This window comes from Prionailurus viverrinus, chromosome D1, assembly GCF_022837055.1.
Source record: "Prionailurus viverrinus isolate Anna chromosome D1, UM_Priviv_1.0, whole genome shotgun sequence".
In the NCBI taxonomy this organism is placed as follows: Eukaryota; Metazoa; Chordata; class Mammalia; order Carnivora; family Felidae; genus Prionailurus; species Prionailurus viverrinus.
The window spans coordinates 66518151-66533655 of NC_062570.1; the positions used below are offsets into that span (position 1 = coordinate 66518151).

Sequence of the window (15505 nt, forward strand, 5' to 3'; positions counted from 1 at the left end):
ATTTATATATATTGTGAAATAATTACCATAATAGGTTCAGCTAACATCCATCATTTCATACACATACAATAAAAAGAAAAGAAGGAAGAAAAAAATAAAGGGGAAACATTTTCTCCTTATGGTGAGAACTCTTAGGATGTATTATATCCTTAACAACTTTTCTATGTCATACAGCAGTGTTAGCTATAGTCATTATGTTGTATATTACCTCCCTTGTACTTGTTTATTTAATAACTGGAAGTTTGTATCTTTAGACCACCTTATTCCAGTTCTCCCTCCCCCCACCACCTGCTTCTGGTAACCACAAGTCTGATCTCTTTTTCTATGAGTTGTTTTTTTTTTTTTTTTTAGATTCCACATACAAGTGAGATCATACAATATTTGTCTTTTTCTGACTTATTTCACTTAGTGTAGTGCCTTCAAGTTCCATCCGTGTTGTTGCAAATTGTAGGATTTCCTTATTTTTTATGGCTAAATAATATTCCATTATATATAGATATATATACATATATGTGTGTGTGTATGTGTGTGTGTGTGTGTATTACAATTTCTTTATCATTCATCTATCAATGGATACTTAGGTTGTTTCCATGTCTGGGCTATTGAGAATAATGTTGCTGTGAACATGGGAGTACAGATATTTACCTGAGTTAGTGTTTTTGTTACCGTTGGATTATTATTATGTATATTATAATATATATATTATTATATTTCCAGAAGTGGAATTGCTGGATTGTATGGCAGTCCTATTTTTAATTTTTTGAGGATCCTGCATATGGTTTTCCATAGTGACTATAAACTGACTTTTAATGATCCTTTGAATTGCACTCTGTTGTCATGTTACTTTTTCTGCAAATCTTCCCCTAGTTCTTAAGATGGGTTAGTTCCTCAGTGTTCCCACAGAACCCTCTGCTTCTTTCTATTATAGTACTTATCACACTGTATTATAATTGTCTTGGCATTCCTTGGAGACATGGGCTACTACTACATTAAGTATCTTTGCATTGTCTCTGGCAGATCATAATTACTATCTAAATTTTATCTTTTGAATAAGTGAAAAACTATTGAATTACACATGGTGTTATATTAGAATTTGTCTATTTGCATATCTGTTTTCCCTAATAAACTGTGAATATTTTGTGAGCAGAGACCAAGTTCTTCTTCATCTTTATATCCTTAATTTGTAACATAGTACTTGGCTTATAGTAGATCCTGAGGGAATGTTGATTGCATGATTGAATGACTGAAGGGCAGGCTGTCTTTTTAGAATTTCAGTTTAAGTTTTTTCCAAAAAAAAATATCTTCTTTGACTATATAGGTAAAGATGAGATAGCAGTATGTGGCTCATACTGAGTAATTGACACTCTCCACTCCTCTGTACCAGGGTTGGTAGTTTTATTTAGAAGATAGTGTGTACATGTGAAAAAATAACTATTCAACAAGCTAGTATTTTATGTGCCAAGTGAGTGATATGGGCAGATAGATATTGCTTTAGTGTCAGGCTAACTATAACGTTCTTAATTGGGCCTTTGAAAGTGTGGTACACAAGCAAATGAAATTAGAAAATGTTGGGGCGCCTGGGTGGCTCAGTCGGTTAAGCGGCTGACTTCGGCTCAGGTCATGATCTCACAGTCCGTGAGTTCTAGCCCCGCGTCGGTCTCTGTGCTGACAGCTCAGAGCCTGGAGCCTGTTTCAGATTCTGTGTCTCCCTCTCTCTGACCCTCCCCTGTTCATGCTATGTCTCTCCCTGTCTCAAAAATAAATAAACGTTAAAAAAAAAAATAGAAAATGTCTATTCATTAATTGGATTATTAGTTAATTGGATCGATTAGAATGGAAGCCTGTATCTGTTTTACTTGGCTTATATTCTGCTTATTTTGGAATTTTTCCTCCTTCATTGGCTATTTTTCATTGAAATTTTAACTCATTCTTTTTTAGGTCCAAGACAACTTTGACAAGATTGAGTTCAATAGGATGTGTTGGACCCTCTGTGTCAAAAAAAACCTCACCAAGAGCCCCTTGCTCATTACAGAAGAAGATGCATTTAAAGTATGGGTTATTTTCAACTTTTTATCTGAGGACAAGTATCCATTAATTATTGTGCCAGAAGAGGTAAGGTGTGGCTCTGGGAAGTTCTTACATGGCCATCATAGCATTTAATAGATCTAGCTTGGAAGTATTGTTTTAATTCAAATTGTATAGGTACAGAGGGAGATCTTGGACTAGTGTTTTTGGACCAGAGGCAAAACAGCTTGAATCCAAGAAAGTCCAAGACTTAGTGATTTGGGGTCATGTAATAACCTCTGGAGATTTGTAGATAGGGTGGGACTTTTCCTTTCCAAATTGCTATAGTTATGGATGATTCCATCCTCATATCCAAAGAATCTTTATTCAGTACAAGTCACAACATAATTTTTTGTTTCCTTACATATTGGCAAAACTAGTATGGCATTTTAGGAAAGCAGGGCAAAATTGGCTGAGTGATGTTATCTGGGAAACACATAGGATCCACAATGTTGTTCTCAAGGCTGTTTTTATGTGAGGAAATACTGTTCTTGTTTCAAAGTCCAGGATGGTGACTTTTTATTGTTCTTTCCAAAGTAAATGAAAAAGAATATTTTGCTTGTTCTGTTCTGACTTATTTTCCCTAGCTTCCAAAGGAAAAAAAAAATACAGGAGTAAGGTTTCTGTGCTATCTTACTGCCTTAAAAAATTATATATGTAATACATGCTTATTACAGTAATAAATATAAAAAGACTAATATGAAGAATTACAATTAGCTATAGTTCTCCCCTAAAAAAAAACAAAAACAAAAACAAAACAACAACCTGTCATTCCTTAACTTTTGACAAATTATTTAACCTCTTGAGATTTAATTTCCTATCTATAAAATAGCGCTGGGGCACCTGGGTGCCTCGGTTGGTTAAGCGTCTGACTCTTGATTTCGTCTCAGGTCATGATCTCACAATTCATAAGATTGAGCCCTGCATGGAGTTCTGTGCTGACGGCACAGAGCCTGCTTAGTATTCTTTCCCTCTCTCTCTCTGCCCATCCCCTGCTTTCTCTCAAAAACAAAAAACAAAAATTAAAAATCTTTAAAAAATAAAATAGGGCTAAATAGAGGTTCTGCATTTAAAGGACTTAGCTCAATATCTGGTATGTAATATGTACTCAGTAAATGTGTTAACTCCTATGACCACTATTATTGCATTTTTGCATGTAAGTCTGTTTATTTCCTTAGGACAGATTTCCAACAGTGGAACTCTGAGTCCTAAAAAACACACTTAAAAAAAATTTTTTTTAATGTCTATTTTTGAGAGAGGGAGACACAGAATCCGAAGCAGGCTCTAGGCTCTGAGCTGTCAGCATAGAGCCTGACGTGAGACTCGAACTCACGAACTGCGCGATCATGACCTGAGCCAAAGTTGGATGCTTACCCAACTGAACCACCCCGGCACCCCCAAAACACACTTTCAAGGTATTTGATGAACAGGTAGAATTACCCTTTGGAAAGGTTGTACCAATTTAGATAGCTATCAGCAGTGATTGAGGCCTATTGTTACCCATCCTGCCAATACAGAGTCTAGTCTGTGATTTCTGTGATTCATATTCATGTTAGGAAAATTTGTTTAAAAGTGCACACTACAAAATTTTATTTAAAGCCAGCAAGCATTTATTGACTGCCAACAATAGGCAAGGCACCAAGAGTAATGCAAAGTGCAAAAGATTACTTCCTGCCTTCAAGGAGTTTGTAGTCTGCTCAAGGAAAAAAATAAGTCAAATGTAATTTAAAGCAAAATAGACTACCTGTTACAAGAGAGATGCAAAGGGCATACAAATACAGAGAAGGGATAGATTTATTCTAGCTTGGGGGAAGTAAGGGATCAAGGAAAGCTTTTTAACAGACAATGTAGTAGTTAAAAGTAAGGTCTTAAATTTTTTCCATAAAGGGCCAAACAATAAATATTTGAGGCTTTGTGGCCCTTTAGGCCATCCTGTCTCTGTTGCAGCTACTTAAATCTGCTGTTATGGCATGAAAGCAGCCACAGACACTATGTTTGTTGCTGTACCTCAACTATTGCTGGACTTTGAAATGTGAATTTTGTATGATGTTCATGGATCATGAAATTTTTTTTTTTTCCTCCCAACTACTTAAAAATGCAGGAAATGTACTTAGATCATGGATGTATACAAACATGCCATGAGCCAGATTTGGCTGCTGGGCTAGAGTTGACTTGTGGACTGGCTTTTGCTGTTCTCTGGTTAAGGGCAGGGGTCTGGAGTCAGATTTCCTGGATTTGACTTCTAGCTCTATCACTGTTCACTAGCTCTATGACTTTGGGCAATATACTTCATTTGTTTTTGCTTCAGTTTCCTCAACTATAAAATAAGACTAATGCTAGTATCTATCTCTTACTCTTCTTGTGAAGATCAGATGAGGAGAATGCCTGGCCCTGAAAGTACTCATTTAGTATTAGCTCTTAAGTTTATGGGGAAATTAGCACTTGTGCTGGGCCTTAAAAGATGGGAAGAATTTTGATTAATGGAGAAGAATTCTGGGTGGAAGAAACAGTGGGCAAAATTATATGAGTGAACAAAATTATAAAAGCAAAGGGCATGTTCTTTTTTTTTTTTTATTTTTAAATGTTTATTTTTGAGAGAGAGAGACAGAGTGTGAGTGGGGCAGGGGCAGAGAGAGAGGGAGACACAGAATCCAAAGCATGCTCCAGGCTCGGAGCTGTCAAGCACAGAGCCCAGTGCGGGGCTTGGACTCACAAACCGTGAGATCAAGACCTAAGCCGAAGTCAGTTGCTTAACTGACTGAGCCACCCAGGCACCCCCAAAAAGGAATTTTTATTTATTTATTTATTTATTTTTATTTTTATTAAAAAAAAATTTTTTTTTAACGTTTATTTATTTTTGAGACAGAGAGAGACAGAGCATGAACGGGGGAGGGTCAGAGAGAGGGAGACACAGAATCTGAAACAGGCTCCAGGCTCTGAGCTGTCAGCACAGAGCCCGATGTGGGGCTTGAACTCACGGATCACGAGATCATGACCTGAGCCAAAGTCGGCCACTCAACCGACTGAGCCACCCAGGCGCCCCCAAAAAGGAATTTTTAAAAAGGATATTGGGTAGCTCACAGAATTGTCATGATGGCTGAGACCAGGTTTGAATGCTATCATTCTGGAACTATCCTGGTAACTCCAGTGAGGAACCACAAGAAAAAGCTGCTGCCACCAGGGGGTGGGTATTGTACTTGTGCCATGGAAAACCTCTGGCTCTGCACATTTGGTGCAGCCCAGGAACTCTGATCTTCTTGCAACTGTTTTTGCTACCAGAGAGAATTCTCTGTGCCCACTTTTCAGTTCATAGTCAGAGGATAACACATGTAATTGGTATGGCCTATGTCAGGTACCATGAGATAGTTGCAAAGGAGTCCTGGAAAGGGTCCATTTGCATTTTTATTGTCTGTATTGGGAGGTAGGGAATTGCCTAGATGTAAGAAGGGGGTTTGATGCTAGGCAGTCAAAAAGAATGACACATGCCCTGTCTAACTGGAATATGCTAGAAGGAAGAAGAATGACGGTAGATGAGGCTAGAAGGAGTTTTGACTTTATCCTGTAGGCAATGGGGAGCTGTGAGCCACTGATGATTTTTTAAAATATTTATTTATTTATTTTGAGAGAGAGAGAGAGAGAGAGAGAGAGAGAGAGTGGGGCAAGGGCAGAGAGAGAGGGAGAGAGAGAACCCCAAGTGGGCTCTACAGTCAGCGCAGAGCCTGATATGGGGCTTGATCCTACAACCGTGGTGAGATCATGACCTGAGCCGAAATCATGAGTTAGATGTTTAACTGACAGAGTCACCCAGGCACCCTGAGCCACTGATGATTTTTAAGCAAGAGGGTGTCAAATAAATAGATGAAATATGGAGACATGTGAGATGGGAAGTTGAGAGAAGGTAAGTGGAATATGGGGACCGAAGTATAGTGATGTTAGTGAGAATGGAAAAGAAGATCAGATGGGAAGGACCTAGAGGTGACAGGACTAAAAGTTCATAGTGCCTGGTGTAGGCCTATAGGCAGGTTTCAGTCCTGGGCAATCGGGAGGTAATAGAGTGTAGTTGTTTAAAGCATGATCTTTGAAATCAGACTGCCTGCTTTAAATCCTGACTGTACCACATTTTAACTATGTGACTTTGAAGAGATTAATTCATCTCTTTGTTTGGGTTTCCCCATCTGTAAAATGGGGACAGCTACTTCATTCATTGGACTCTTGTGAGGACTAAAATAGTTGATATATGTGAAGCATTTAATTTTTTTTTTTATTTTTGGGACAGAGAGAGACAGAGCATGAACGGGGGAGGGGCAGAGAGAGAGGGAGACACAGAATCGGAAACAGGCTCCAGGCTCTGAGCCATCAGCCCAGAGCCTGACGCGGGGCTCGAACTCACGGACCGCGAGATCGTGACCTGGCTGAAGTCGGACGCTTAACCGACTGCGCCACCCAGGCGCCCCGATATATGTGAAGCATTTAACATAATGTCTGGCCCCATGATGAGTGCTCACTAAATAGTGTCTATGTGTGAATGACAGGATGATGAATAAGTTGGAGATATGGTGTCTGATGATGGGTTGGGTACATTGGTATTTTAAGTGGGACATACTTGTGGAGCTGACCTGTATTCAACTGGAATTACACTTCTAGAGTTTGTGAGAAGTTAGGGCTGGAGACAGAGATGGGGAAGCTATGGGAGTAGGTTAGATCAAGGAGGAAGAAACCACTGTGGGAGAAGTGAGGGCTTAGGACGGAACCTTGGGACTGTTTCTGTAACAGGAAGAGGAAGTAGTTTTGGTACAGGAAGCTGAATTGAATAGTCTATAAGGTAGGAGGAGAACTGGGAGAGTATTGAGTCATGAGTGCCATAGAAAGAAAAAGTTCTAAGAAGCAGAAAAGTAGTTACTAGCATTAGATGCTACAGAAAAATTAGAGGGTGATATGTGAGAAGTTGCCCTTGGATTTACCAATTAGGTGGTCATTGGAAATCAAGTAGAACAGTTTTATGTAGTGGTGGGAACAGTTTTTTAGTGCTTAGTAACAATAATGATGTGATAGTATGTCAATGTTAAAGGGGATATGAAGTGGGGCGTCTGGGTGGCTCAGTCGGTTAAGCGTCTGACTTCAGCTCAGGTTATGATCTTGTGGTCCGTGAGTTCGAGCCCCGCGTCGGGCTCTGGGCTGTTGGCTTAGAGCCTGGAGCCTGCTTCCGATTCTGTGTCTCCCTCTCTCTCTGCCCCTCCCCCGTTCATGCTCTTTCTCTCTCTGTCTCAAAAATAAATAAACATTAAAAAAAAAGGGGGCATATGAAGAATGAAATGTGTCATGGAGTCTTGTCCATGAAAATTGTCTAGCTTAATACAGAGACATATAGAAGGAGTGGAATATTGATAGGTGTTGAAAAAGATGTATTGATGGTATTTAAAAGTAAAAACAAATTTTTTTTTAATGTTTATTTTTGAGAGACAGAGACAGATCATGAGCAGGAGAGGGGCAGAGAGAGAGGGGGACACAGAATCCGAAGAAGTCTCTAGGTTCTGAGCTGTCAGCAGAGCCCAACGCGGGGCGTGAACTCACAAACTGTGAGGTCATGACCTGAACTGAAGTTGGACGCTCAACTGACCCAGGCGCCCAGGCACCCTAAAAAAAATTAAAAAAAATTTTTTTTAACATTTATTTTTTATTTTTGAGAGACAGAGAGAGACAGAGCGTGAGCAGGGGAGGGGCAGAGAGAGGGAGACACAGAATCTGAAGCAGGCTCCAGGCTCTGAGCTGTCAGCACGAGCCCGATGCGGGGCTCGAACCCACGAACTGTGAGATCGTGACCTGAAGTCAGACGCTTAACAGACTGAGCCACCCAGAAGCCCCTAAAAAATGTTTTTGATGTTTATTTTTGAGAGAGAAAGCGACAGAATTTGAGTGGGGGAGGGACCGAGAGAGGGAGACACAGCATCTGAAGCAGGCTTCAGGCTCTGAGCTGTCATCACAAAGCCCTACACGGGCCTCGAACTCATGAACTGTGAAATCGTGACCTGAGCCGAAGTTGGATGCTTAACCAACTGGGCCACCCAGGTACCCTCTGGTGGTATTTTAAAAACCTAGCTGTTGCTTGGAAGAATTATGCTAATAAAATCTCCAGTGTTGTCTTTTAAAACATTTTGTGGTTACGCTTAGTGTTCTAAGTTTATTTGTGTTTTCTTTGGAATTGGAGGTGGAGTGGGTCTCTTACCTGTGATGTTTGGGCTCTTACCATCACTAAAATATTCATGGTAGACTTGAAATTGATCTTGTCCTGATTTCAGCGTTAGAAATTTCCTTAGTAACTAAGGAAACTTACCTTGTTCCTCAAGGGGGCACTTGCTTGATATGGAGGACTTGTCATTGGCTTTAAATCATTGTTGAGCCATGGGCTATGAAGGGAGCCGGTCAGCACTAGCTTCCTGATTGCTCTGCCTAAGAAACTGCTCCAGGTGGCCTGAAGAACTGGGGCCCACATGAGCCTTGAGGTGTACCATGACTGTATCCACTTCTGTACTCTAGAGCCCCGCCAAGGTTCTGCGGGCTGTTAGGAATGTCTTTGGTTGTGTTTCTTCTAAACAAATTAATCTCATTCCAGAAGGGAATAGCCTCTGTTTAGAATAGCCAGGCAGCATACCTTGTCATGTTATTGTTTGGACTTACTACTCTGTTTTGACATCTTTAACTCTCTCAGCATTTCTTCTGCTTAGATTTAGAATTAGAGTTAGTTTTATAGATCCTTTCTCTGTGGCCAGAAGTACTTATGTGGAGAAAGAATCATCAGGACAGATTTATGTGGAATTGCTTTGTCTGGCTGCTGAACCAGCCTCCTGTTAAAATATGGCTATGTATTTATTAAGCTCTTAGCACAACTCCTTTCCTTGGATGAAGCACTGTAAACTCAAGATCACACTATTTTATGGAAAATACTAGAGTCATAATATTTCTTAAGGTGGTCATTCTCTGTTACATTTTGTTTCCTTCCTAAATACTTTAATAACATTAAAAAAGCCCCATATTTTAAACTAGTTTTAGACTTAGAGGTTTTAGTAAACTTTAATGTAAAGATAGATAAATTTTAAAAATAAATTTTGAAGTCTAATGTCTTAATTTGTCATGAGTGCATATATGAGTTTAATTTGTAATTTTACCAACAGTTTTTAGGTTTTTTAAGTTTAAGGTAATTTTTATGTTTCCAGTCATCCATCTACCATAATGATTATTTGTATTTTGTTTGAGTCCAGAATGTTAACTGAGATTTTATTCTCTAGTTTTGATTAATGCTATATAAGATATAAGTAACAGTGGTAGTTATATGAGTAACATAAGTGGTATAAATGTTTGATTTTGATTCAGTTTCCCATGACCCAGAAAGTAGTATCAAAAATATTAAATAAATGTTTAAGTGACTTACACCATGCATAATTCAAGAAATACTATGTTCCCATTTAAGATGGTTCCTTAATTTTTGACAAGCGATATTCCTGGAAATGTGTGTCTGTATAGTTTTTTTCATTAGCATTCATTTTCCGCAGAGCCAAGAACAAAACAGGATGTGTCTGTTGTGGACTTATTTGGAAGAATTGCTTTGATGCAATTAAATATCAAAACTGAAATAGTTTTAAGAGATCCTTAGTGAATGAAATAAAACCTAAATTGTTGTTAAACCAGTAAAGGCCCTTTTTTAATGATGACAGGGAAAGAACTTTTAACAACATGATTTTTGGAGCCAAAGGCCTTGAAAATCACATGCAGCTTGAAAGTTTATTCTTTTGTTATTTTTGGTGAAACTTGCTTGGAAGGAGGAAGTAAGCTGCTTCCTGAAACTGAATGAGCTTTTAGAATTGATGCAGGCCACTCGAGACTAACACGGCAGCACGTGATTTATTATTTAGTGTAATTGAATAGTTGAGAGTGGGAATGTTTGTCTCTTCCTGGCCCAATATAATGAGTTAAGAGATCCTTAAATTATTTGGTAATGATAAGTATATGATTGTGTTGAAAGTCAGCAGGAAATAAGTCTAGATTATGTGGGACAATCACTGGGAATGCTGAGCAGTTGCTGGGTGCGGATGACAAACTCAAGAGGGTTTGGGAGTGCGCACCTTCATAAAGGTTTAGGATGAACCAAGGAAGCTGCCTCTAGAGTTGAGTTTGCTACTAACAGGTACTCTCAGTTACTAACATTATTAAAGACCATTGGATATACAAGAGAAACTGAAGCTTGGAGTGGGAGGGACTTGGGTATATTCACAGTGGATGTATATTCACAGTAGATGAAGAAAAGCTAAGGCTGTTTCCCGATTTATAGTATGAATGGTCAGTCCAATGCACCATTTTGTCATGCCTATCCACGTGACCATATGCATATGCTTCTGTTGGCCTTACTACTAACACTTCTACTTGTGCTTGTACTGCCTTTATCCCACCTTGTGATCAGACAGCATGGGCCCTTCTTTTTACTGCATTAGGGAGATTGAACTTCTGTGCATGTTAATGCCTTTAATTTATTTTACTTTGGGCAATTATTCATCTTAATGTCCTTTTTAACTTTATTTTTCTCTCTTCTCTCTCTCGAGTCTCTTCTTGTCTTTAATCTTTTTCCCTTTTCTTTTTTGGTACATTCTGTCCTTTTTTCTTCTTTCTCTCTCATCTTTACCATTTTCTTTCTCTCTCCTCCACTGACTATACCTGTTACTACGTCTTTTTTTTTTCTTTAAAGATTTTATTTTTAAGTAATCTCTACACCCAAGTTGGGGCTTGAATTTACAACTTCAAGATTAAAAGTTACATGCTGTAATTACTGAACCAGCTAGGCACAAATGAAATGTTTTTTTTTTTAATTTTTATTTGAAGTTTATTTATTTTGAGAGAGAGAGAGAGTGAGCAAGCACGTGAGAGCATGGACAAGAGCAGGGGAGGAACAGAGAGAGAGAGAGAGAAAGGGGAGAGAGAATCCCAAGCAGGCTCTGTGCTATCAGTGCCCAGCCCTCCGCAGGGCTCAATCTCACAATCTGTGAGATCATGACCTGAGCCAAAGTTAAGCATCTGATGTTCAACCAACTGAGACACATTCATCCAGTGGAGACATGCAGGCATCCTATGTTTTTGTTTTTTTAAAGTAAGCTCTATGCCCAGCATGGGTCTTGAACTCACAACCCTGATATAAGGAGTCACATGCTCTACCAGCTGAGCCAGTCAGGTGCCCTGATCCTTGTTACTTCTTCTTCTTCTTCTTTTTTTTAATCTTTTTAATGTTTATTTATTCTTGAGAGAGAGACAGAATGCGAGCGGGGGAGGGGCAGAGAGAGGGAGACACAGAATCCGAAGCAGGCTCCAGGCGCCAAGCTGTCAGCACAGAGCCTGACGTGGGATTTGAACTCACAAACTGTGAGATCATGACCTGAGGTAAAGTCAAACCCTTAACTGACTGAGCCACCCAGGCACCCCTGATCCTTGTTACTTCTATTTAAAAACCAAGAAAATAATAATATCTGATAAACTTAACAGTAGATGTTATATCTCCAACAAGGGAAAGGAAAGACCTAAGTGTGTTTTTCTCCAACAAGTAAATATTTGTTGACTACTTACTATATACTTGATTTAGGAGATTAGATAATTTCCATATTAGAAGACTTTATAGTGTCTCATCAAATTTAATTACTAGAACTCTTGATATTTTTTGACTTTGTGATATTTTGTGGATGTACATTTCTTTGCAAGCATGTTTTTGCTATTGTTGGCATTCTTTTTCTGCTAAAATATGTTATTTCACAAACAGCTTTATAACCAAATTAGTAGAAGTGCAAAGGAGAGAAAGAAAAATTAACTCACAATCTTATCTGTAACAAGTTAGACTTACTATTTCTGTGTTTTCCTCTAGTATTTGTGGAAATATTTACAGAGTCTTTATGCAGTGGAAATTATAGGTAAATTTAATTGAGCATTCTTTTATTTATTTTTACATTTTTATTTTTTTAGTATTATTATTTTTATTAGAGAGAGAATCTTTTTTTTTTTAATGTTTATTTTTTTAGAGGGGTGGGGAGGGGCAAACAGAGGGGGACAGAGGATTCAAAGCAGGTTTGGTGTTGACAGCATAGAGCCTGATTTCAGGATTCGAATTCACAAACCATGATACCATTACTTGAACTGAAGTTGGACACTTAACTGGCTGAGCCACCCAGGAATCCTGAGAGAGAGGGGAGGGTGGGGGGAGAGAATGAATGAATGAATGAATGAATGAATCTTAAGCAGTCTCCATGCTCAGTCAGAGCCTGATGTGGGACTTAATCCCAAGACCCTGGGATTATGACTCGAGCCAAAGCCAAGAGTTGGATCCTTAACTGACTGAGCCACCCAGGTGCCTCTCTCAAATGTAATTTTAGCAATCCCTGTCAAAATAACATCAGCATTCTTCACAGAGGTAGAACAAACAATCCTAAAATTTGTATAGAACCAGCAAAGACCCCAAATAGCCAAAGCAATCTTGAAAAAGAAAACCAAAGCTGGAGGCATCACAGTTCTGTACTTCAAGCTGTATGACAAAACTGTAATCATCAAGACAGTATAGTACTGGCACAAGAACAAACACATAGATCAAAGGAATAGAACAGAGAACCCAGAAATGGACCCACAAACATATGGCCAACTAATCTTTGACAAAGCAGGAAAGAATATCCAAAGGGAAAAAGACAGTCTCATCAACACATGGTGCTGGGAAAACTGGACAGCAACATGCAGAAGAATGAACCTGACTACTTTCTTACACCATACACAAAAATAAACTCAAAATGTATGAAAGACCTAAACATAACACAGGAAGCCATCAAAATCCTAGAGGAGAAAACAGGCAACAACTTCTTTGACTTTGGCTGCAGCAACTTCTTACTTGACATGTCTCCAAAGGCAAGAGAAACAAAAGCAAAAATTAATTATTGGGACTTCATTAAGGTAAAAAGCTTCTGCATAGCAAAGGAAACAATCAGCAAAACTAAAAGGCAACTGACAGAATGGGAGAAGATATTTACAAATGACATTGGAGAAAGGGTTAGTATCCAAAATTTATAAAGAACTTATCGAACTCAACACCCAAAAAACCAATAATCCAGTGAAGAAATGGGCAGAAGACATGAATAGACACTTATCCAAAGTCGACATCCGGATGGCTAACAGGCACATGAAAAAATGCTCAACATCACGTATCATCAGGGAAATACAAATCAAAACCACAATGAGATTCCACCTCACACCTGTCAGAATGGCTAAAATTAGCAACTCAGGCAATGACAGATGTTGGCAAGGATGCGGAGAAAGAGGAACCCTTTTGCAGTGCTGGTGGGAATGCAAACTGGTGCAGCCGCTCTGGAAAACAATTTGGAGATTCCTCAAAAAATTAAAAATAGAACTACCCTACAACCCAGCAATTGCACTACTAGGTATTTAACCAAACGACACAGGAGTGCTGATTTGAAGGGGCACTTGTACCCCAATGTTTATAGCAGCAATATCAACAATAACCAAAGTATGGAAAGAGCCCAAATGTCCATCAACTGATGAATGGATAAAGAAGATATGGTATATATACACAATGGATGATTACTTGGTGATCAAAAAGAATGGAATCTTGCCATTTGCAACAATGTGGATGGAACTAGAATGTGTAAGTCAGAGAAAGACAACCATATGATTTCATTCATATGTGGAATTTAAGATACAAAACAGATGAACATAAGGGAAGGGAAGCAAAAATAATATAAAAACAGAGGGGGAGACAAACCATAAGAGACTCTTGAATACAGAGAACAAATTGAGGGTTGCTGGTGGGGTGTTGGCTGGTGGGGGGAGAGCTAAATGGGTGAGGGGCATTAAGGAGGATGCTTGTTGGGAAGAGCACTGGGTGTTAAATGTAAGTGATGAATCACTGAATTCTATTCCTGAAATTATTATTACACTACATGTTAACTAACTTGGATTTAAATTTAAAAAAATAAAAAAAAAATTAAATGTCATTTAAAATGTTTGAATAATGTACCACTCAGTACAAAAGGAAATAACATTGATGGAGTACCTACCATGTCAGACACTGTGCAAAATAATCAGTATTTGTCTCATTTTATCCCCATAGTAGTTCTATATGATTAGTGTTATTATGCCCATTTCATAGATGAGAAAATTGAGGCTTAGCTTAGTTTATTTCAGTTTAGTAAACAGTAATTGAGCTTTACCACATTCTAGGTATGGTGCTGAGTTCTGGATATTCAAAGATAGGTGAGACATGGTCCCGTCTATAAGGAATTCAGAAAATGGTGGGAATCCAAATGATTAAGAGATAATTTCAGTACAATATGCTAAGTGGAGTGACATAGAAGAACAACTGACCTGGGGGCGCCTGGGTGGCTAGGTTGAGTAAGCATCTGACTCTTCATTTCAGCTCAGGTCATGATCTCACTGTTTGTGGGTTCAAGCCCCATATTGGGTTCTGCACTGACAGGATGGAACCTGCCTGGGATTCTCTCTTTTCCTCTCTCTTTTCCCCTCCCCTGCTTGTGCTCATCCTCAGTCTCTCTCTCTCAAAATAATTTTGGGGAAAAAAAAAAAAAAAAGAACACCTAACTTGGATTAGGGTTGGTCAGAGCAGTTTTACTAGAGTAGTGCTTTCTCAAACTTTAATGTACATATGGAAGTACCTGGGTTCTTTTTTTTTAATAAAAAAAATTTTTTTAATGTTTATTTATTTTTGAGACAGAGAGAGACAGAGCATGAATGGGGGAGGGTCAGAGAGAGGGAGACACAGAATCGGAAACAGGCTCCAGGCTCTGAGCTGGCAGCACAGAGCCTGACGCGGGGCTCGAACTCATGGACCGCGAGATCATGACCTGAGCCAAAGTCGGACGCTTAACCGACTGAGCCACCCAGGCGCCCCGGAAGTACCTGGGTTCTTGTTAAAATGCAGATTTTGATTTTTGGGTCTTTGGTGGGGTCCAAGATTCTTCATTTCTAACAACCTAGGTGATGCTGATGCTGCTGTTCATACCTCACTTTGAATAGGAATATCCTAGACGATACAGAATTTGAACGAATACCATTTAGCTTGGTGCAGAAATGAGGAGAGGTATTCAAGACAGAGAGGACAGGGTGGGGAAAGGCATAGAAGCATAAACAAGTATGTTAAATGGGTAAACTTATAATCTATGACAGGTATTGGCAAACTATGGCTATGGCTCACTGCTGAATGTAGCCCGTAGCCTGTTTTTGTTTAGCTAAGAAGAGTTTTTACATTTTTAAAGCATTGTAAAAAACAAACAAACCCAAACAAAGAGTAACTTATAATAGAGATGCACAAAGCCTCAAATATTTACTACCTAACCCTTTACAGAAGAAGCTCGAGACCCCTGATCTGTGGTATTAGTGAAGTGTGTAAAATCTG

General features: G+C 39.0%; 1 protein-coding gene across 1 annotated transcript in view; it reads left to right on the plus strand.

The window, feature by feature from the left end:
* Positions 1–15505, plus strand: part of SWAP70 (switching B cell complex subunit SWAP70) — a 77683-nt gene that overhangs the window by 38238 nt on the left and 23940 nt on the right. The window contains exon 3 of the mRNA XM_047877750.1: positions 1939–2112. Coding sequence (XP_047733706.1) covers positions 1939–2112 — 174 coding nt within the window. The remainder of the gene's footprint in view (positions 1–1938; positions 2113–15505) is intronic.